The 24,306-nt window shown below is 41.7% G+C and overlaps 1 protein-coding gene across 4 annotated transcripts in view; it reads right to left on the reverse strand.

Annotated features, from left to right (window-relative positions):
* Positions 1-24,306, reverse strand: part of stxbp6 (syntaxin binding protein 6 (amisyn)) — a 357,348-nt gene that overhangs the window by 67,406 nt on the left and 265,636 nt on the right. For all 4 annotated transcript variants that reach the window (XM_067990993.1, XM_067990990.1, XM_067990994.1 and 1 more), the window contains exons 3-4: positions 15,743-15,873; positions 2,629-2,794 (exon numbers count right to left, since the gene is read on the reverse strand). In XM_067990993.1, coding sequence (XP_067847094.1) covers positions 2,629-2,794; positions 15,743-15,873 — 297 coding nt within the window. The remainder of the gene's footprint in view (positions 1-2,628; positions 2,795-15,742; positions 15,874-24,306) is intronic.

Consider the following 24,306-nt stretch of genomic DNA (forward strand, 5'->3'; position numbering starts at 1 on the left):
CTTCATCTAAGTCTTTAATAAATATTGTGAATAATTGAGGCCCCAAGACAGATCCCTGCGGGACTCCACTAGTCACATCCTGCCAATGTGAATACTTTCCCATTATCCCTACTCTCTGTCGCCTTTCGCTCAGCCAACTTCCTAACCAAGTCCGTACTTCTCCCTCGATTCCATGGGCTTCTAACTTAGCTAATAGTCTCTTATGCGGGACCTTATCAAATGCCTTCTGGAAGTCCATATAAATAACATCCATTGACATTCCCCTGTCCACTACTTTAGTCACCTCTTCAAAAAATTCAATCAGATTTGTCAGGCACGACCTACCTTTCACAAATCCATGCTGGCTCTCCCTGATTAACTGAAAATTCTCAAGGTGTTCAGTCACCCTATCTTAATTATAGACTCCAGCAATTTCCCCACAACAGATATTAGGCTAACTGGTCTATACTTCCCCGGTTTCCCTCTCTCTCCTTTCTTAAAAAGCAGAGTGACATGTGCAATTTTCCAATCTCGAGGGACAGTTCCTGAATCTAGAGAACTTTGAAAGATTATAGTTAGGGCATCTGCAATGTGCTCACCTACTTCCTTTAAAACCCTGGGATGGAAACCATCTGGTCCTGGGGATCTGTCACCCTTTAGTGCTATTATTTTCTTCATTACTGTTGCTTTACTTATGTTAATTTTATCGAGTCCCTGTCCCCGATTCAATATTAGTTTTCTTGGGATTTCCGGCATGCTATCCTCTTTTTCTACTGTAAATACTGACGCAAAGTAATTATTCAACATGACTACTATTTCCCCATTGTCAATGACAATATCCCCACTTTCAGTTTTCAAGGGGCCAACACTGCTCCTGACCACCCTCTTTTTCCTAATATAACTATAAAAGTTCTTTGTATTGGTTTTGATATCCCTTGCAAGTTTCAGCTTTCCCGCTTTCCTTCCCATGTGCAGAACATGTACTTTTCTGCCACTGTTACACCCACTTGTATATTTTGTCCAACTCAATCTGTAATTTCTGAGCGGCCTCTTTCAATTCCAATGCCTCAAGGCTTACTAGAATCCAAATGAGTTGTCACTTCCTCAAAGAAGTCAAAAGTTATTTAGGCAGGATCTTCCCCTTATTGATCCAGGCTGACTGCTGCGATATCTAGGTTATTGTTGTACTGATCATCCTCATGTTTACTCCTGATATTCAATTCCACTATTTTATATCGAACCGAAGCAAGACTAATGGGTCTGTAGGTCCCTATGTCTATTTCAACAACTTTTTTTTTTAATACTGGCACCACATTATCTGTTTCCAATCTACTGACACCTCACCAATTCAAATGACTCCCTCATAATGAAAGTTAGTGCCTCACAGGTCTCCTCCCTATTCACCCCTTAGCACTCTGGGATAAGTACCATCTATCAATTAGATGCAATTAGTAAGCAAATCAACCTATGTCATTCTTATGCATATAGTGGCTATGAAAGGGCAGAAGAGAAAGGTGCCAGCATGAGCTAGGAATGGGAGAGGAGGAAGGAAGCAGCATTGCAGCATGAACGGGGGTGGGGGGAAGAGAGAAGATGGAAGAGTAAAGTGATGGAACGCTGGATATACCTGCAACTTAAGTTATGCTAAGCCCGTGCCCCACTGCAGCTTCACTGTAACGAGATGTCATAAGCCTATATTCTGAATCATTCTCGAATTGTGAGCTTTTTTTTTTGAGATAGTTGGTCAGTTTTGCAAGATTTCTAGGTTTGCATATATGAATGGAGTACTAAGCCATACTGGACAGAAGGTCCCAGGTTTAGTATTTACAGTGAATTAGCAGATTTCAGACAGAACAGCAATTAGAAAGCATTAATTGGCCTCAGTGCTCCTGGGTTAGAAATTCGGTGTGTGTGCATGTCAGGTGCGAATTGGAACAATCAGGTGCGAATAGGAACAACTCAGGTATGATGCCATCCACAGTCAAATAGCCTGCCGACACTTGGGCTTACACTTGAAGAATTACTACTTCAGCAAGCTATTGGAAGGCTGCCAGCACCTATGGAACCAGCAGCTAGTCAAGAGAAGGAGCAACAAAAAAAATCTTAACAACTAAACAGGTAACTATAATCCAGTTTACATTACAACACATATTTCACTCTTCTGATTTCCCAGCAACCTATTCTCGATGCCACAATGGATCAGCCACTAGATGGTGCACAGAGTGCTCTGGATCCATTCGCCCTCAGATGTTCACAGTTCTCCTTACTGCTATATGACTCTACAATCAGCCACCTGCACGATATAGTGTCCTAGCTCCAATGACACCAAATGTGTACCAAGTTTTATTTCAAAGCAGGGTGTTTGAGAGTGCGAATGTGTGAGAGCAGACGGGAAAGCGAGAGAGAGAGCAGCAGCAAGAGCACGATACACGGGCACACATACACACAATCTGCCTCCACCAATCTGATTGGGTGACAAACAATCACTTCTCCTGCTGGGTAACATGATCGGCTCTGATTCTTAATTAAATGTGTGAAAGACATTTTCAGACGGTATCTTGGTCCTTAATTACAACTCAATTAAGAGATAATTGTACGGAAAGATACTCAGATCTAAAGGCAATCACAATGTAGCAAATGCAGACTTACCTCCCATAACTTTAGATTGGCAATTGATGAACTCTGGCTTCTTGTCTGAAAGATATCGTTGAGAAATATTGTGAAGGATTTGAAAGAATGTGCATTTCTCGGAGGCTGTGCTTGCAACCCACTGGTCAATGGCATTCTCAAACACTAGGTCGAATTCAGGACAATCCTGAAAGAAAAATGTAATAAGTTGCTTCATTACCCTTTTGTATTGAAACAATGCCAAAGCACAATGAAAACCAACATTACACTACACACGCATGGGCTGAGGCGAACAATTATTTTCAGTTGATTAGTTTGTAACTTACAAGCATTGTTTTTTTTTAATATTGTTAATGTCACTCACTTGGAGTTACAGCCTTTCTAAATGGTAAGACCGTGCACCTTTTGCAGTACCATAATCTTGTGGCACTTACTGAATTACCAATTTGGGAACAGTTAAACAATGGAAACCAATTCAACACGCGTTTGAAAGCAAGAAATGACTCACCCTTCAGATTTGGGCTTTGATCGTTCTGGCATTACTTTGTAAATAACTTTCTAATTCTCCAATCCCTAGTCTGATTGTACATCATGAGTAACTTTAAGAGTACGCATGAGGCTAAAACTGCTTGGTGTCCAAATGCACTCTGCAAACTACCCTGTTCTGTCCACCCAGAATCAAAATATTAGCCCAGTGAGAGTATTGGAAATGCTACTTTACATGCAAATGTGAATTCAAAAATAATGGAATCTATACCTGAATGTAGAGCAGTGCGGGTGGTGGAATTGCAATTTTCTACCATTACCATAATTTAGGGATACAGCTTTTTTAAGACTGTAGTTCTCTCAACTCAAGGAGTAACTTTTTCTTTATACACATTTCTAAACAAACAGTGCATTGTGCCTTATATTGTTACCTATTTCAATTTAAGAGCAGATACTGGGTAATACATATACTAAATATATATATGGCTTGGACTGCAGGTTTGATTTTCCCCAGTGACAGAAAAATAAACAGTTTAAACCCTTTTAAGTAAATGGAACACATCTTCAGAAATTGAACTTCCAATTGAGGCAGTCATGTGCTTGAACATTCTTATTCTCAATTTTTATTGGCCACGTTTCATCACTTCACCACTAACTCCTCAGAATAGATGGAGCGCTGCACCCTTGCAGGGTTTTCTATGACAGGATGCATGCTTCAGTTCAACTCATGCAGTGCATTGGTGCACCAACATGTTACAATAATGCACTGTATTGCTCAGATGAGTTCAGTTTGTTTTTTGAGCAACTAAATTTGTTGCCAACAATCTTGATGTACTTTTCTCTCCATTCCTGAAGATGTTGACTCATATTGCGGCAGAGTTCCATCAACCCTGGCAGCCCTCTGGCACCTCATCTAAGTAGCATATTGAGTCCTGGCAGGCTTTTAGACTTAGTGAGCATTACAGCTGAATACAATCCTATCCTGACCCAAAATCCAGGCACGTGTACATCCAAAGCAGGGATCAAACAACAATTAGGGACAGAACACCTTGCTGGATATTCCCCCTCTCTAACCCAGGGCACTGGGGCCAACTTGCAGGCATCTAGTCTAGAATTTATTTTTCTCCTTCTTCTCTACATGCATTACTTCCTTCATTTTTTCAGTACTGACTAAGGGTTACACTTGTGCATTGCCTCTACAGATGCTGACTGACCTGATGAGTGTTTCCAGCATTTCCTGTTTTTGTTTCATATTTCCAGCATTTGCAGCTATTTTTTTGCTTCTTGGTTTCTATGTCTTAGCAATACAGGTGTTACTCACTACTGGAATGTCAACTGAATTTTTCAACCAGATACATTGCAGTTTGGCTCAATTGCTGGGAAAGATGGTATAGGAAAACCATGGCCAATACAACAGCACCTTCAATTGGGCCTCCTACTTGCCAAGTCATATAGTAACACCAATAGTGGATGGCGAGCAGGCTGTGGCCCAGATCATTCCAATCTTACCCCAGTTGAGATCAGCTAACTCAGGCTTTAAGCATAGGATATTTCTGGTTTGTATGGCTCAGCTACTCACTGAATTACAAACATATATACATACGAATTAAGAGCAGGTATAGGCCATTCGGCCCCTCGAGCCTGCTCTACCATTTGATAAGATCATGGCTGATCTGATTGTGACCTCAACCCTACTTTCCTGTCTACCTACTATAATCTTTGACTCCTTTGTTAATCAGGAATCTATCTAACTCCGCCTTAAAAAGATTCAATGACCCTGCCCTCTCCACTCTCTGAGGTAGTTCCACAGACTCTCAACCCTCAGAGGAAAAATTTCTCCTCCCATCTCCGTCTTAAATGGGAGACCCCTTATTTTTAAACTGTGGTCCCTAGTTCTAGTTTCTCCTGTTGGCCAGGGGCTGCGGTAACCTGAGACATCAGCTACTGATGCACAAAGTCAGGAACGACTTTTGAACTAAAGTAACCTGAGATGAGTCCTGGTCTTGGCTGGCTGGAACCGATTTGAATTAATTATGTTTTGTGAAAGACAAAGGAAATGTGATAAGACACAAGTCCTTATTTAGAAAAGGAGTAATGAGGTAATGCTACCTAAGTCCTTGGGACAGGGCCAATGAGGAGAAGTCGCAGGCAAAAAGCGAGCAGGCCTAAACCAATGAAATAGAGAGACAGCACCACCTGAAGAGATAAGATTGGGAATAAGAATGAAGGATCTGAGGCGTGGAGGGAGAGCGAAGACTCCAGAGACCAACCATCGCAGAAGTGGAAGACCCTACGTCAGGGACGTAGAGACGACGTCGAGAGAGAAAGAAAGAGAGAGAGAGAGAGAGAGAGAGAACGGAACACCTGGCCAGCGTCAGCTCTCCTTTTCGGATATTATCCTTTATGTTCTGTGACCACTCAGGGAGTGTCAGAGAAACCTAGTGGGTGTGCGTTTAGATCTTAGTTTGGGTATAAGACTGTATAACCTGGTGTAAACTGCATGCCTATATCTAACCAGACATATAAGCTATATGTATATGATCTAACGGCGTGAATAAAGTGAATTGAGAGTTAAGAGAGAATTGACTCTTCTCTGTGTACTAAGCCAGTAACCGTAACCGTTGACCTCCGGTCAACACTCCCACAAGGAGAAACATCCTCTCAGCATCTACCCCTTCAAGTTCCCTCAGGATCTTGTATGTTTCAATAAGATCACCTGTCATTCTTCTAAACTCCAATGTATGCAGGCCCAACTTGTCCAACCTTTCCTCATAAGATAACCCTCTCATCCCAGGAATCAGTCGAGTCAACCTTCTCTGAACCGCCTCCAAAGCAATTATGTTCTTAAATAAGGAGACCAAAACTGCACACAGTACTCTAGATGTGGTCTCACCAATGCCCTGTACAACTGTAGCAAAACATTTCTACTTTTATATTCCAGTCCCCTTGCAATAAATGACAACATTCCATTTGCATCACTTGCTGTACCTGCATACTAACTTTTTGTGATTCATGTACTAGGACACCCAGATCCCTCTGTACCTCAAGAGTTCTGCAATCTCTCTCCATTTAAATATACTGCTTTTCTATTCCTCCTGCCAAAGTGGACAAGTTCACATTTTCCCACATTATACTCCATCTGCCAAATTTTTGCCCATTCAATTAACCTATCTATATCCCTTTGCAGACTCCTTATGTCCTCTTCACAACTTATTTTCCTACCTACCTTTGTGTCATCAACAAATTTAGCCACCATACATTCGGTCCCTTCATCCAAGTCATTGATATAGATTTAAGGAATCTTACAACACCAGGTTATAGTCCAACAGTTTTATTTTAAAATCACAAGCTTTCGGAGATTATCTCCTTCGTCAGGTGAGTGAGTGAAAGGTTCTCAAATCGTATATCTTATATTAGGCTGGGACACGATCACACCAATCAAAGGTGTCGTTGGTGTTCAGACAGGTTAGCCACGGAAAACAGTACTGAATACACAATGGGTCAGATTACAAAGCCAGAGAGAGAAAGAGACCCGAAAGGCACAGAGAGAGAGAGAGAGAGAGAATGTCCAGTTGTATTAAAAACAGATAACTTTTTTTTCCCTGCTGGTGGGGTTACGTGTAGCATGACATGAACCCAAGATCCCGGTTGAGGCCGTCCTCATGGGTGCGGAACTTGGCTATCAATTTCCGCTCGACGATTTTGCGTTGTCGTGTGTCTCGAAGGCCGCCTTGGAGAACGCTTACCCGAAGATCGGTCGCTGAATGTCCTTGACTGCTGAAGTGTTCCCCGACTGGGAGGGAACCCTCCTGTCTGACTATTGTTGCGCGGTGTCCGTTCATCCGTTGATCCGTTGTCGCAGTGTCTGCACGGTCTCGCCAATGTACCAAGCTCTGGGACATCCTTTCCTGCAACGTATGAAGTAGACAACGTTGGCTGAGTCACAGGAGTATGAACCATGTACCTGGTGGGTGGTGTCCTCTCGTGTGATGGTGGTATCTGTGTCAATGATCTGGCATGTCTTGCAGAGGTTGCCGTGGCAGGGTTGTGTGGTGTCGTGGACGCTGTTCTCCCGAAAGCTGGGTAATTTGCTGCAAACGATGGTCTGTTTGAGGTTGGGTGGCTGTTTGAAGGCGAGTAGTGGAGGCGTGGGGATGGCCTCAGCGAGGTGTTCGTCGTCATCGATGACATGTTGAAGGCTGCGGAGAACATGGTGTAGTTTCTCCGCTCCGCGGAAGTACTGGACGACGAAGGGTACTCTGTTGGTTGCGTCCCGTGTTTGTCTTCTGAGGAGGTCTATGTGATTCTTCGGACACCGCGCAACAATCGTCAGACAGGAGGGTTCCCTCCCAGTCGGGGAACACTTTAGCAGTCAAGGACATTCAGCCACCGATCTTCGGGTAAGCGTTCTCCAAGGCGGCCTTCGAGACACACGACAATGCAAAATCGTCGAGCAGAAATTGATAACCAAGTTCCACACCCATGAGGACGGCCTCAACCGGGATCTTGGGTTCATGTCACGCTACACGTAACCCCACCAGCAGGAAAAAAAGTTATCTGTTTTGAATACAACTGGACATTCTCTCTCTCTCTCTCTCTGTGCCTTTCGGGTCTCTTTCTCTCTCTGGCTTTGTAATCTGACCCATTGTGTATTCAGTACTGTTTTCTGTGGCTAACCTGTCTGAACACCAACGACACCTTTGATTGGTGTGATCGTGTCCCAGCCTAATATAAGATATGCGATTTGAGAACCTTTCACTCACTCACCTGATGAAGGAGATAATCTCCGAAAGCTTGAGATTTTAAAATAAAACTGTTGGACTATAACCTGGTGTTGTAAGATTCCTTACATTTGTCCACCCCAGTCCATCACCGGCATCTCCACATCATTGATATAGATTGTAAGTAGTTGAGGCCCAAGCACTGATCCCTGTGGCACTTCACTCATTATATCTTGCCAACCTGAAAATGGCCCATTTATGCCTACTCTGTTTCCTGTTAGCTAACCAATCCCTTATCTATGCTAATATGTTACCCTCTACATCATGAGCTCTTATTTTGTGTAGTAGCCTTTGATGTGGCTCCTTGTCAAAAGCCTTCTGGAAATCTAAGTACACCACATCCACAGGATCCCCTTTATCCACGTTGCTTGTTGCTTCCTCAAAAGAACTCTAATAAATTAGTCAAACACGATTTCCCTTTCACAAAGCCGTGTTGACTCTGCCTAATTGCATGGAGATTTTCAAGTGCCCTGCTATAACCTTCTTAATAATAAATTCTAGCATTTTCCCTATGACAGATGTTAAGCTAACTGGCCTGTAGTTTCCTGCTTTCTGTCTCCCTCCTTTCTTGAATTGAGGCGTTACATTCGCTATTTTCCAATCTGATGGGACCTTTCCAGAATCTAGGGAATTTTGGAAAATTAATACCAATGCATCTACTACCTCTGCAGCCACTTCTTCTCAGACCCTAGGATGAAGTCCGTAAGGACCCGGAGACTTGTTCTGATATTTTTTTCAGAACCCTTTCCCTGGTGATTGTAAATGTTTTAAATTCCTCCCTCCCTTTCTCCTCTTGATTCACAATTATTTCTGGCATGTTATTTGTATCCTCTACAGTGAAGACAGATGCAAAATATCTGTTCCATTCATCCGCCATTTCCTTATTCTCCTTTATTAATTCCCCAGACTCACTCTCCAGAGGACCAACGCTCACTTTACTCACTCTTTTCCTTTTTAAATACCTGTAGAAACTCTTACTGTCTCTTTTTATATTTCTAGCTAACTTTCTCTTGTACTCTAATTTCTCCCTCCTTATTATTCTTTTAGTCATTCTTTGCTGTTTTTTATATTCTGTCCAATCTTCTGACCTGCCATTAATCTTTGCGGAATTGTATGCTTTTTATTTCAGTTTGATACTATCTTTAACTTCCTTAGTTAGCCACGGATGGGTACATCCTTTCCCTATAGTCTTTCTTTCTCACTAGAAAGTATCTTTGCTGAGTATTATGAAATATCTCATTAAATGTCTGCCACTGCATCTCTATTGACCTGTCCCTTAACATAATTTCCCAGTTCACTTTAGCCAGCTCTGTCTTCATGCCCTCATAATGGCCCTTATTTAAGTTTAAAACACCTCACTGAGACCTCGGATTGAAAATATCCAAGTTTTCTATAGTGTGTTTTTTAAAAAAAAAATTGTTTCACCAAATTGGCTGAATATTGCAAGTCCAACCTTTCGGAGCAGGATACACATGCCACAATGAGTGAGTGGACAGCATATCAGTAACACAAAAATGCAAATCCCCATACACAAAAAAGCAAGCCTTCCATCTACAAAAAATGCAAGACCCCAAAAAATAATTGCCTCCCATAGGCAAAAAAATCCAAACTCCCTGCAACAATTACTGGCTGCCTATAGCTCACTTACGTTTGTGCTCTTCACTTCCTGGCCTGATCCACTGCCATCCACCACCGATACTTTCTTCAACCTGTGATCTCCTCCTCAGTCTTTTCTTCCACTACCACTGCCTCGATGTCTGTTGCCACTCGAAGTTTGAAAACTTGGAGTTAGTTATGAAAATTGGGAACTTGCCAAGGGTGGCCTGGGGTTTATTACCCTATCCACATCTTTTTTTAATATCTGGAATTTGTAACGGTCCATTCTGATGGGTGTGTAGATTTCAATGTCACTGGCCTGGCTGACGCCAGGAACAGAATCCTCCATGATTGAATACTGAAGGCCCACAGACAGCAGTATTGCAAACATACTGGATTGGATCTGTCCTCCTTCCTCTATCAGCAGTGACAACTATGTGCAGGAACTTCTTCCAGAGTCTCGGTAGACATTCCTCCATTGTTTGGAGTCCACAGATGTGCAGATAGGTTGAGCAGACAAAACAATGAATATATGTTGCCCTATTGCTCAGTCCTGGATTGTTTTGTAGCCTCTCAATCTATGGCGCACCAGGCTTGATTAACTCCAGCCTTGTACAGTCGAAGAAAAGTTCTGGGGCTGACTCTGTGCTTCTTTCCACAGATGACTCGCAATTTGCCCAACTTGGCCGATGCGCTGGTGATGTCATCAACATGCCACATCCAAGCCATTTTCTTCCGGAAAGCGATGCTCAGTGACTTCAGTTCTCTGCTGGTCTTGATAGGACCAAGCTGCTGCTGAAACCACACATTCTGTTCCTTATGATTTTTCTTTGGAGAATAGCATACACTGTGATTTTAGAATAGCATACATTGTGATTTTTGGGAGTTCAGCAGGATTCACCATTAGCGGACCTATTGCTCTATATCATCCGGGCACCTTAGGAGCATTTTTAATGCTATTTTGGAGCTCACAGAGGTTACCCAAATGGCAATGTTATCAGCAAACAGTAAAGAAGCTCCAATCCTTTGTTATGGTATCTGAATGTCATTGACTTAAAAGAACAACAGGATCAAGCTCAGAACCAGCCTCTGGGTAATTTCTGCCACTGGGCAGTATTTAGTGAAAATTGCTTTCCCCACTAACAGCAATTGTGCGCTCTTCCAGGAAGTTCAATATTCATCAAATCAGCTCACTGGACTGTTAAACTGGGAGATGACATATCATAGTACATTGTGCTAAACATTGTCAGAAGCCTTTTCCATATTCAGGAACATCACCAATGTGCACTCTTTCATATTAAAGATTTGGAGGATGTGCTACAAGAGTTGTAGCAACTTGTCCCTGGTGCTTCTTACTCTCCTGAGCCTTGCTTGGCATGAGTTGAAATTAATGCCCTCAAGTTGGAGGCAGTATATGAAATCTCTCTGCAGCAGCTTAACAGCCTGATAGACTGGTAATTGCTGAGGTCCCCAGAGTCTTTGCCTGGCTTGTGGGCCATTGTGATCACAATAGATTTCCAGCATCTCAAGCAGAAAACAGAATATACTCCTGAAAGGCGTAATGTTGTGAAGTCCCACAAGGGACAATGCCTGGACCAATGTTTGTCTTGACCAGCAGAGGTGGGGGTGATGGTTGATGATTTGATGCTCCTTTCCTGCTCGTTTCACTTATGTGCAGTTACTGATTACTCTAAGCCTTCCACATCAAACATACTCGTTTTCTATTCCATCTTAGGGTTTTCCATTCTCTTCTTCCACTGAGGTTCCTCAGTTTGTGTTCAAGCAGCATTGCGCTGGAGGTGGGGCTTTGATTCAGGGGGCAAATTATGATTTCTGTTCAGTGGCAGAGTGGGGAGTTGGGGTTCATAGTTTCTTGCTCAACGTTTGGGGTGGCTTTTAATGGTAGCCAATATACGTTCACTCATTTTCAGTTTCGCTGTTGCTACGAAGCCAAAATGGTTATTTTCATGAACGACTTTCCATTGAAGGCATTTTCAATTTGCTGTTTTTGACCTTAAATTAACACGTCAGTGCACAGCTGCCATTGTGCAATTCTCACACATACTAATCAAGATTCATATTTACTTCTTTTGTTTTTAAATAAAGTGATTCCAAGCACAAATATCCATTCACAGTACTTTCTGCTCTATTTAACTGTTATCAGGAAGCCACAGCCACTATTTATTTTAAGAAACGAATTCAAGGGTTTTGTTTGGTCACTGTCACATAACGTTAGTTCCTGTCCCACTGTTTTCAATGTCATGGAACAGTACATTCACAGTGCCACCTACTGGTGCAGTATCTTTGGAATCCTGACACCACTCACTGTTTTTATTATAACAATTGACTGAGATCGCACAATCCGGGCTCTCGTAAATCGTTCAAAATGATTTCCAACTTTTTTCCCCTCATGGGCCATTTTTTCCCGAGTAACTGAAATTTCTGTTATCTAAAATAAGGTTTGAACAATTTCACAAAAAAATGTGATTAAAATGTATCCACTGAATTGTCTTTTAATGCCTTCTTTTACTTGAAGACCTCAGCCTCTCTCGAAAGCCTGGGCTTGTACCTGATATTTTTGGCCAGAGTTGTAATTCTCTGACCTGAATTTGGATTCTCCAATTTGTGCCCAATTTCCCAGAATGCATCAGTACAATTCAAGTCAACTGTACTGATGGAATATTTTTATTTAGTTCCTAGCACTTTCTACTCAGTAGCTTTTCTTCAAATAATGTTGAAAAACGAGAACACAAATTTCAAAAGCTGAGGCAAACTTTGTATTGAGTGCTTTTTTAAAAAAAAGTATGAGAGTGGGTGAGTGAGAGAGTGAATGAGAGAAAAAAAGTGTAGGTGCTCTGATTCCACACCTGCTGTTGCTATTTTTTGCGTTCTATAAACTTCAGAGTGTGTAGTAAGCTAGGTAGGATGGGGAAGAGAGAGAAAAACTAAGCCTTCCTGTTATTGTTAGTTCATTTTTTTAAAAAAGGGTTGAATTTTGAAACTGACTAATTATTCCCACCTGTTACTGACAGTTAGAAAACAGAGTTAAAACATACACCTATAAGACAGAGAAATGCAGATATGGTGTCTCCCCTCATATTAATTGGATTTCCTTTTTGAAAAAAAGGAAGTTGAATTTTGAAAGCAAACAAAGCGTCTTTGGGACACACAGATAGAGAGGGAAGCAGGTTGAATGTGAAGGGGCCTCTGGCCTCCCACCACCTGCCCTTGCAGGGACCAAGTGGGAGGGAGTAGGTTGGAATTGGTGGAGGGTTACGGATGTGGTGAATAGCAACAGAGCAAGGGCTGAATAGATAGTATGAAGGGAAAGAGGTTGGGATAGTGATGAGAAAGAGAGAGAGAGAGAGAAAAAAAAGGTAGGAACGGGAGGAGATAGTGGGAAAGCAGAGGGGTACGCAATGCAATGGGAACGAGGGGGTGGAGAGGATTCATGAGTGATTGGAGCAACAGATGGGAAAGGAGCTGCTGAGGGCCATATTTTCCCCGCAACATCCGTTAGTGGTTCCTTTCCCCACCAGATCACCTACCACCTCCTAGCTGAAACAAAAGACAGAAGCAGAAGAGGACAAAGGGAAACAAAGACAGTTAAGGGGTGAGAAACAGAAAAGAGAAAGAGAGAGAGAGAGACACACACACACACACACACACACACACACACACAGTGAAACAATATGAAAACAGCAGAGATAAGTAAGAGAGCGGTCATGTTCTCCAACCACTGTGTACAAAGCCATGGGAGACTGACTCATTAGATAAATATATTGACAGAATGTATGACTTGAAAAAGAGAACTGAATCACATCTGCACACCCTGGTCCAACTATTCCAAGTCCCCAACCGCCTCCTTCACCTAGTCTTGCCTCCCCTTGTAAAATGTCACAGGTGATCGATAATATAAAGTAAACTAAATCATTACTTCAATGTAGTAAAATATCAAAATAAATCAGAAAAGTACGATCAGTGGGTATAAATAAATTTAGAACAAATATCAGGAAAAACTTCTTTGCTCATTGAGAGATAAATCTATCAAGCAAGGAAATAGTGACAAAAATATTGATGGTATTGAAAATATTGTTGTTAGGTACCATGATGGGAGAGAACTAGAAGAATGAGCTTCCAATATCCTTATATTCTTATAATATATTCTTATATCATTGTATTTAGGTTATAATTATTTGAATAGGTTTTCCATTGCCAGGTTAGTAAATCCTGATACAATATTTCCAATTCACTTAATAAATTCAATGTTAGTATAGTGCAGAGGAGTTTTTTTCCTTGTATCCATTATATCTGCTCATTTTTTCGCTAATCCTTTGGAACTTGCATACTAAACAGGGTTAAAAAGTGAAAACTTCAAGAAAAACTTTCCAGATGACTTGAATGATCCTGGATACAATTATCTGTATTTCAATGTTCCAATTGATAAAACATACAAACTCCAAAAACAATTACAAGTGACTAAAAGGTGCACCTCTAACAACTTATACAAAAAAAAAGGTTACACAAGACGGCAGCCTGGGAGATTGGGCGGTCTTGGTCAATGAGAGCCTGGACATTAGCAAGGCCACGTGTTTGTCTCAAGAGGTGATTATTGGTAGTTGGAACAAAAATAAAGGGTTCACTTCCTGAAAAGAATGGTAAAATTATGGAACATAATATCACTAATTGGTCGAACAGATTTTCAAGGTGTGATTGATTTAGTAGGGTAGGCAAGCAACAGTTTAGTGTAATTGCACTCCTGATCCCAAAACTATGTAATGAATTATTTCAATCACATACAATGCACAATTTCTAGTATTATATTTAATGGGAATAGTATGCAAAAAGAATTTCCTTTTAGTTAACCAAACATTTGTTGAAATGACAATTCTCTTTAAATCACATCACAGCTTTGAGAAAACATCACTCCGTTGCTTGCATGGTGTAGTCGTGATGAAAATGGTACACAAATGTCCTATATATTTTATATATTTGTTTTCAGGATGTGAGTGATGCTGGCAAGGCTGCATTTTACTACCCATCCCTGGATGTACTGAGATGGTGGTGGTGGTGGGCCTTCTCCTTGAACTACTACAGTTCTGTAGATATTCTGTAGATAGTAAATACTGCAGCCAGTATGCTGATGGCGGAAGGGGTGGATATTGAATCCAGTGGAATGAGTACCAATTAAGCAAACTGCGTTGCCCTGGATGGGGCTGAGCTTCTTGAGTGGCGTTACTAATGAAGCAGCTGAAGATGGTTGGGCCGAGGATGCTTCCCTGAGGAACTGTTGCAGTGATGTCCTGGGGCAATGATGATTGACCTCTAACAGCCATGAGCATTTTCCAATGTACCAGGTATAATGCAGCCATTTAATAGGTTTCCCTTTGACTCATCGATGTTGGTAGAGCTCCTTGGTGCAATACTCAGCTGAATACTGCCTTGGTGCTGAGGGCAGCTACTTTCATCTCTTTTCTGGCATTCAGCTCTTGCATCCAAGTCTGGATCAAGGCTGGGTCGATTCTGGGGCTGAACGGTACTGGCAAAACCCAGACATTGGTGCACAGGTTACTGATGTTGTATGTTGGCACTATCGATGACTTCTTCCATCACTTTGCTGACAATTGGGAAGAGGCTGTTGAGGCGGTAAATGGCTGGGTTAAATTTATCCTGGGATTTTTTTTGTCAATAGGAGATACTTGGGCTATCTTCCACGTTGATCCCAGAGTCATAACTGTGCTGAAACAGCTCATCTAAGAGCATGGCTAGCTCTGGTGCACAAGTCTTCAACACTGCAGCCGGGATGTTGCATCCAGTGCACTCAGCTGCTTCTTAATGTCATGTGGGATAAACTGAATCAGCTGGGCACCAGCAACTATGATGGTGGGGGCCTCAGGAAGAGGCAAAGGAGGGCTGTCCACTCTTGTCCATGGTACAAACTGTGGTCCCTTTAAGTATAGAATTATGACACAAGACCAACATATTCCATTTGTTCATGTTTCATGCGCAGCATACTGAATGTGGGCAGTCAGCCTGAACACATCAAGAACTTCTTGTAGAAAACATAGTTTTGTAGATCTACAATAAGTGGTTTGATTTAGACTCCAGTTATAACATTAGTAATGGAATGAGCAAAGATATACATTACAACTTATTTTCATAAGCAGTCTATAGAAATTGTAATCCAAGCCCAACATTTCTTGGTACACTAGTTTCGTGTTAATCACAATTCAACTGTACCCCATTTCTAGTATTTGCTTCATCCGACTCACCCTGTTGGGGTCTATGCCGTTCACTTGTCGAAGCTGCTCAAGCATCCACTGTGACCTTCTCACAAAGGACGTTGACCCTTCAAACTGCTTGACTTTGGTAATGGAAACCAGCGCTGGCTTCTTATTGGTCACTGCAAGGAAGAAGAAATAAAAGTCACTCACTTATCCCAACAGCAATACAGGAAGCCATCAGTTAACCTGTTCACGCCTACAGAAAATAATACTGTGAAAAATGGCAAATTGATTAACTGCAGTAGTACATAGTAGCTAAATTATTTTTCACTGATATCCCAGTAAATGGTTCCTCTGTCACTGTCCTTGCATCATGGCCCCAGGAACAAAAGGATGCACTTTAGGTCTTTTACAGTTATTGCTCTTTGCAGAGTTTGACACAGCCAAGCACTCTATCCTTCTCAACTGCCTCTCCTGTCTGGTCAGCCTCCATGGCACAGCCCCAACAAGATTCCACTCCTGATTGTCTCAACGCTGTCAGCAAGTGGTGTAATGGCTTTCTGTGTCACTCTCGTACAATTACATCAGGCGTACCCAACGCTCCATCCTTGGCTTCCTTCATTTTCTCATAGGCATGGGGTCAATTTTCACATGTTTGCTGGTAACACCTAGCTTGACCTCTCTGCCAGCACTCTTGACCCCTCAACCACCACAGTGCTTTCTGACTGCTGAGCCGATAACACGCCCTGGATGTTCATCAGTAAGAACAAAGTCCTTGTGTTCAGTTCGCGGTTAAAGCTCAACCTCGACAAGCAACTTCTTCCTTACTTGTGGCAGTTTCCCCAGATTAAGCCAGACACTATGCAACCTCAACGTGCTGTTCAAATCTTACATCCTTGCAACCAAGTCTATCGACATCCAATTCTGCAACATCATCTGTCTCTGCCCGTGTTAACCTACTGCCACTGATACATTTATCCACGTCTTAGTCACTTCCAATTTGTTTACTCCAGTGGACTCCTTGCTGGCCTCCCAAGTTGTACCTTTAGAAATAGTGATTCATCCAAAACTCCAACCCCATCTTCTCCTGCACTGTGCTTATCAACCTTCACTGATTCCTTATCCATCTACATTAGAGTTTCAAAATCCTGTTCCCACGTTATCAATCCATCCATGGCCTCACCCCCAATTCTGCAATTTCATTCGGGTATATGTCATGTATAAGGCCCCTACTCCTTTGATTACGGCCTTCTTCCCACCCTCCCCTCTCTCTGCTCCACTTTTGGCTGCAGAGCCTTCAACTGTTCAGCGTGCAGGGCTAAAACATTCTAGTTAAGCCCCTTCACCTTGCTACCTTTCTTTCAAATGTTTCCTCAAAAGCTAGTTCTTCAATCTTGCCTTCGGTCACTAATCCTAGTCCTTCCTTCTCAATTTCTCGGCGTCTGGTTATTTTCCACCTTTGAAAAGTGACTTGTGACATTTTAATACATTAAAAGGGTACTACACAAGTACAAGCTGTTATTGTAATTCTGATGTTATCTCCTGATCCCATCTTTAGTTTGGCATGAGATAGAACCTTCACTGACTTCAGGAGACTGCAAGAATGGAACTGTATGTGTGTTTGCAGTGGGCAATACTATTTTCACTCTTGTGGTCTGTGCTCGGTGGATCTCTGTTGAGTTTAAACCTTCACATCACATGACAACCCAACAAGCATCATTACATTATCCCACACTATAACAGCACTCAATTAGCAATTTTTGTACTGAAGAAACTAGTGAGAATAGGAAGGCAATAGAACTACAAAAATAAGGAAAACAGATACCAATACACTGTGCTGAGTTGCAGTAAAATATGGAGGCAAAATTGATTTAAGATTTGTATCTGTATTCCACAGTAGGAGGTGAATTGCTAAATATTATATTTTTTATTAAGCAAAATTAGTGTGTCAGATATTTTCAGCAGGGCTGTAATTAAACCATTGGAGTTCCCATGTTTCATTCTCAAATTTCAGAAGACCATGTGACATTTCAGCTGCAGCCACTCTTTAGAACTGCCAAAGGCAGAATAATTATTCAGTATCACTGTTTTAATGCAGGTCATCGCTATTTACAATGGTAATTATCATCTGAAGTGGCTGTGTCATTGGGACTTGGTAAAATTCCCATTTTATTGCCTTTAAATGTCACCAGCACATCTTGTAACAATTTTTATTTGTATCTGTAGTGCTCATTAGTGACAACTAGTGGCAGATAGTCAGTACCGCCGTTGAGCTTTGGAAATTGATTTTTTTTTAGAACACGATAGTAAGGAGTTTGTTAGTAAATTAGATTTAGAATAAAACTGTAATCACCAGGCAAATTCGCTTTATTTTATAAACATGCATGTTTAAGGTAAAGGCTATGGATTTTGAATTAATATACTATGCAGACCACTGAAACTCTTGAATTGTAGTTGACCTTATAACACGAGCAGTCTAATTACTTTTATTACAAAAACAATCTTACAAGGCCAGCCCTGTGAAAGGAATGCAGTCAGGTGATCAGAAGATAACACTCCTTCAATTAGACAGAAGGCCTTTATTGGTCCACTAACGTTACTACTTAAAGTCGTTTTTTTTTGTAACTTTCCTTCAGCACCATGGTTTAATTGTCAGGTGTGCTGAAGCTTCAGGACTTAGAGGGACAGTTAGCAGCATAGTTGAGTCTGCACCCCCAGAGTAAGAAAGCTGATAGTTACAGATAAGATGGAACGTCATCTGGTGCCTCCCAGATTTGGTAATTATCAATGTTTAGTTTACAGATACAGCTTGTTGGATGAAGACCTTTACTATACAACTGTAATATTGCATGAATATTATACTATGTATTACTTTGCAGAATCTCTGACAGCATAGATATTTTGTACTCTTTGTTTATGAATTGTATTATTGTGGACTCTATTATTTAAAAAAATATATAAAGTCTGACCTCGGAGGGGACTAAGGTGTGTGGTGTGTTTCATTGACGGTTTCGAACCAAAAACAGAAAATAAGCAGATACTGCAACAAGTTGCAGTGAAAACAAATCTTGCAGCCCCTTTCGCATCTAAGACAGCATTGAATTCCCACTGGGGGGGGGGGGGGGGGGAGAACTGAAATTCCTGAGACTGGATTAAATGAACTCAGGGTACCGTTTCATTTCTTCCAATGGTCAAACAGCGCTACAGAATCATATGTTACAGCACAAACAGGCCATTCAGCCCATCAAGTCAGCACCAGGTTTTATTTCCACCGCAGGAGGACTTAATTCAATGATGCCCTTCTACTTGCTCCCCATACTTATTGTCGTCGTCTTCAAGCAATTATCTAATTCCCCTCTCTCCAGTCCCACAGGGCTCAGTAACTTATCCACCTCGAGTTCTGCTAATTTGTTTCAGAGCCAATTTCTTTTCTAGTTAGCTCAAACAATTGTTCCATAACCTCCTCTAATGCACCTATTTTTCAGTTCCACCATCATTTGTAAAATAAAACAATGCAAAATATTTAATATCTCCACCACAATTGCATCCTCCCCTTTTCATCCCTTAGTGGCCATGTCCTCTCTAACTATTCTTTTAATTTTTATACTCCTATAAAAGCCCTCATTATTTCCTTTTATATTATGTTAGTCTTTTTACATATTCCCTTATGGCACTTCTAATCTTCCTTTGAATTCACTGCATTTTCTACATTCTTTATGTTTATCTAAGCATTGTTTATCCTAATTTTATAATATGCCCCCTTTTAAGTTTGTTTAGTTTTAATCTATTTATTCACAGAACTCTACCCTTTGATGCACCCCTTTTTGCCTTAGAGGAATATATTTATTTTGTACTCTCAAACTCATATTTGAGGATTTCAAACTTCTGATCTGGCAATCTGTTTGCTAACTTTTCTGCCCAGTTAGTTTGGGCCAGATCCCTTTTTATCTCATTAAACTTTGTCTTTTTCCAGTTTAGCTCCCTTTATCTTTGACGCTTCATTATCCTTTTCTATTTTTACATTGAGCTCAACTATGTTGTGGTCAGTATTTCCTATTTGTTCTCCTACCCTCACATCAGTTATTTGCCCCACTTCATTTCCCAGAATTAAATCAAGCAATGCTTCTTTCCTTATTGGTCTAGGAACAAAGATCTAGGAAGCAGTCCTGGATTTATTCCAAAAAGTGTTCCCCACTTTCACCACATGCATTGACTTTATTCTAAGCTGTGTTCAGATAGTTAAAATCACTCAATATTATTGCCCTGCTGTTCTTGCATCCTCCGTGAGCTGTTTGCAAATCTCCACGTCTACCTCATCTGCACTATATGGTGCCCATAATATTCACCAAGAAGTGTACCATTCCCCTTCCTTATCTCTAACAATCTGACTGTCTCAACACAGCCCCTCTTTATGTTCTAGTGCTGTAATAGAATCCTTCACACAGTGCCACCCCCATCCTCCCCTTCTCATAGCTCCTGAAAATGTTATAACCAGGAATATTACATTCCCAGTCCTGTCCAAACGTCAGCCACATCTCTGTTAAATGCTACTATATCATATCCCTCCATGGTTTTCAATGCTTCTAACCCTCAAAGTTTGTGTTGAGAGCTTTGTGCATTCACATACATACCTCGAAATCCTGAGTCCAATTTTTTGATCTCCCTTGCCCCTTCTACAATGGTGTTTTTGTCTCTCACTGCCTCATAGCCTGTTTTATGCTCTTTCTCCTCTGTTTTTTTCCACTAGTTTTATTAACTCTGTTTTTCCCATCTAGTCTCCAATGTCGACTTTCCTCACCCTCTGCCATTCTTAGTTTAATTCATCCCTACTCCCCTATTTACCTTCTTTTAAGGACACTGGAGCTGTTTTGGTTTAGGAGAAGGCCACCCCTTTGGTATCATCCTTCCTGGTTCCAGAACTCACTCCAATGCTCCAAGATTGTAAACACTTCCCTCCAGCACCAGAACTGCAGCCAAACAACGGCCTTCCTAATAAGCTTCTCCTTAGCCTGTTAAGTGCATGGCACAGGAAGCAATCCAGAGATTATCACACTTGAGGGTCTTGTTTTCCAACGTAGTGCCTAACTCCTCAAGCTTCCTCTGCTAGACCTCAAACATATTTCCATATATCATAGCTTCCAACATGCACCTCGACTTTCTGCCACTCTTCCTCTCTTTCCCTAAGTTTTTCCACCCATTCATGATGCTCTTCAGCCCAGCAAAAATACACTATTCTCTCACGACAGAATCTTCCACTACAACCACTCTTCTAGCCTTGTAGTCCACCTGCTTTTCACCCCCTGGGTCGTCCTTTGCTCTATTGTGCTGCAATGTTCCTCAGGATCACCTGCCTCCGAGTGTCACTGTCCACCTCATACTTGTCCAACACTAAGTATCTCTTGGACAGTCGTAGTACTCAGGGGGTCTCTGGATTTGAGAGTCCATCTCCCTCTGCTGCCCCTGCAAATGATCACTCACTTCTTCCTTTCTACACTATTCTTGTGTCCTGAACTGTTTACTAATCCCTTTTGGTAACCACATCCTGGAGTACGATCCTGAAACCCTTCACCCTTGCTCTCATGCTCTTCTGGCCTTCCACATTCTCCACTGGCCAATTACTGCTTAAACTCAGAGATTCTCTGCTCCAAAGATTCAATTTTCTGACATTTAGTGCAAAAGTGTTGCCCCGAATACACAAAGGATCAATGATGACCTGTACATCGCACTCCACACACATCACGTGGGTTCCCTGCACTGCCATCGTTTGGTGTCCGACTTAAAAATCATAGATAGTGTGAGCCTGAACTCCCGCTAGCACCAAACTCGTGGAACACTAAAATCCCTCTTACTCAGTTCACAGAGTAGGGAAAGGATTGTCCAATGGCATCTCAAGGCTGAATTCATTCTGAGGCTAATCACCCACATTCCTCTTGCCTAAATTTATACTGACTTAATTTACACAATAGCCCAACTGCCCAAGAAAAATGTCATAGAACAGCTAATCACACATCTTTTACATTCAATTAATTACCTACTATCACCTCAAACCTGCTCACAGTTAAGGCACAAATAATCTGGTATTGATCTAAAATGAAATGAAGTAAATTTAAACTCAAAATACAATAAAGTACATAAATAAAAAATTCAATACATGTCCCAATCATTCCGGTTGAGGCGAAACTCCCATGCTTTTCTGGCCTTTCACACTCTGACTAGTCTCTCACAGCTTGATGTTGAGCTCTCCCAGTTTTCGTCAGTGTAATTTTTTTTCAAAGAATTCAATAAATTTTATCAAGCACAACCTGCCTTTTACAATTTCAAGCTGACCGGCCCTGATTAGTTCACGTTTTTCCAAGTGTTTAGCAATTTCAGCAAGTATTATAGACTCTTGCAGTTTCAAACAAGTGAACTAAGACTAACTGGCCTGTAATTTCCTGGCTTGCACCCAAAAAATGCCCAGACGTATCCTCAAAAATGGAGTTTCCAGCATTCCTGCTGAACTCTGTGAAAGCAGGAAGAGTTAAGGCTAGGAACCATGGGAACTTCTAGATAGTTCTGTACATGGAGAATAAATCTCATATTTAGCATCTGGTTCCAGTTATTTTTTTATTTCAAAATATATTTAATTTCATAGAATTTAAAGATACACATCATTATGTAAATATTACAATTTCAAACTAGTACAATTCAAACCAATTCATTACAGATCGTACACAATGCGATCTCAATATTACAATTCAAACACAGTATATTCCTTATGATTCATGGTGTATAATACAATACGAGGTGGGGTGGCCTTACACGGTGGCGTTTCCCCATAGGGCCTTTGCATAAGCCACATCTCACTTCAGTGCGTCCCGCAGCACATGCTCCTGGACCTGACACTCGGTCGTGGACAGCTCCTTCAAGCTGGAAGACCAGCAGGTTTCGGGCAGACTAAAAGGTCCTCCTTCACCCAGATGATGGTCTTCCAGCCGCAGGTGATGTCTGTCTTGGCACGCATCCCGGGGAACAGCCTGGAGAGCACAGTGTCCTGTGTTACCAAACTGTTGGGGATGAACCGGGACAGATATCAATGCATCTCTCCACATCTTCTGCGCGAAGGGGCAGCCATCATGAGGTGGACAAGACTCTTCTCCCTGCCGTAGCCTCGAGGACAACTCGCGGTGGCGCAGAGATTCCGTGCGTGTTGGAAAGACTGCACTGGGAGGGCCTATCTCACCACCATCCAGGCTACATTCCGGTGCCTGTTTGTCATCTCTGGGGACGAGACGTTCTGCCAAATGGCATTGACCATCTGGTCGGGGAAGAAGCCGATCGAGTCCACCCTCTCCATTCCTTGCACGACTCTCAGGACGTTTTGCGTCGACCACTGTCTGATGGCCTTGTGGTCGAAGGGGTTCCTCCTCAGGAACTTCTCCACCTGGGACAGGTGGGGGAGGGGACGGTCCAGCTCGACAGGATGTCCTGCGCCTGCTTGACCAGCGTGGCCAGGCCCAGCCTTCTCAGTGTGTTGGCCAGGTAGAAACTCAGCACAAGTGACACTTGGTGTTGGCATGCTGGTTCCAAATAATGCCTGGAACTAAAAAATACCAGACTTATCAAAGGTGAATGAGGATTTAAGTTTTGATGACCACGAGAAGAGGTACCAAGAGTGATCATCCTTTATCTTTTGTAAACAATTTTACAACACCAAGTTATAGTCCAGCAATTTTATTTTAAATTCACAAGCTTTCGGAGGCTTCCTCCTTCCTCAGGTAAATGTTCAGGAGCTCCACATCCTTTATCTTGCCCTATCCTCCCTGTTGTGATTTATTGCCAAAGTAAAGAGTCTTCATGACTAGCCCCGAGGGACTGAGTCATGTCTGGGTTATCTTACTAAAGGTATTAATGGCGTGGCAAAATAAACAGCTTTGCAATTAATTGGCTGATCTGACCCTTTTGTCAAGCAATTAACAATTTGTTGACATTATAAGTGCTTGACATGTGCCAGTCTAGGGTACTGTGAAATAAGGGAATCCCTACAACAAAATACATTAGAGGTTGGATGAAGTAGAATTGAAGGGATCAACTTTGTGAATCAAATGTGCAAAAGATGGTTTTTCGAACAGTAAAGAGTCAAACCAGAAGAATTAGGAGCTAAAGGAGTTGTGTTAAATCACATTTTTTTAAAAATAAAATCAAAAGACTGAAATTAATATCACTAACTGGGTATCTATATACAAGCATTGACTTCCCAGTACTCTTCACACTTGTGACAGTGCTCACCACATATGGAACACCCTGCTCCCAATTGTGTTTGTAGAGAATACTACTGTGCATCCAAAGCCATTTCAGAATTCACTGATTTACAGCAGTTTTACTATAAAATAGAATATCTTTAACAGCGGTCATGTGCAGATGAGACTCTCCTTTCTTTTCAGTTGACATTTCATCAAATTTCAGTGGTGAATGTTCATGTTAGTAAAAGAGAAGTGATGTTGAGGACTTGCTTAATACTGAACTACTGGAAAAGTCTGATCTGTAGGACTGCATACTCAGCGACTTCCATAGCCAATATCTCCAGCTAAGCACAGATATTGCCTAACGTAAATACATGGGAAGATAAGAGA

The sequence above is a fragment of the Heptranchias perlo genome, chromosome 10, assembly GCF_035084215.1.
Source record: "Heptranchias perlo isolate sHepPer1 chromosome 10, sHepPer1.hap1, whole genome shotgun sequence".
Classification (NCBI taxonomy): Eukaryota; Metazoa; Chordata; class Chondrichthyes; order Hexanchiformes; family Hexanchidae; genus Heptranchias; species Heptranchias perlo.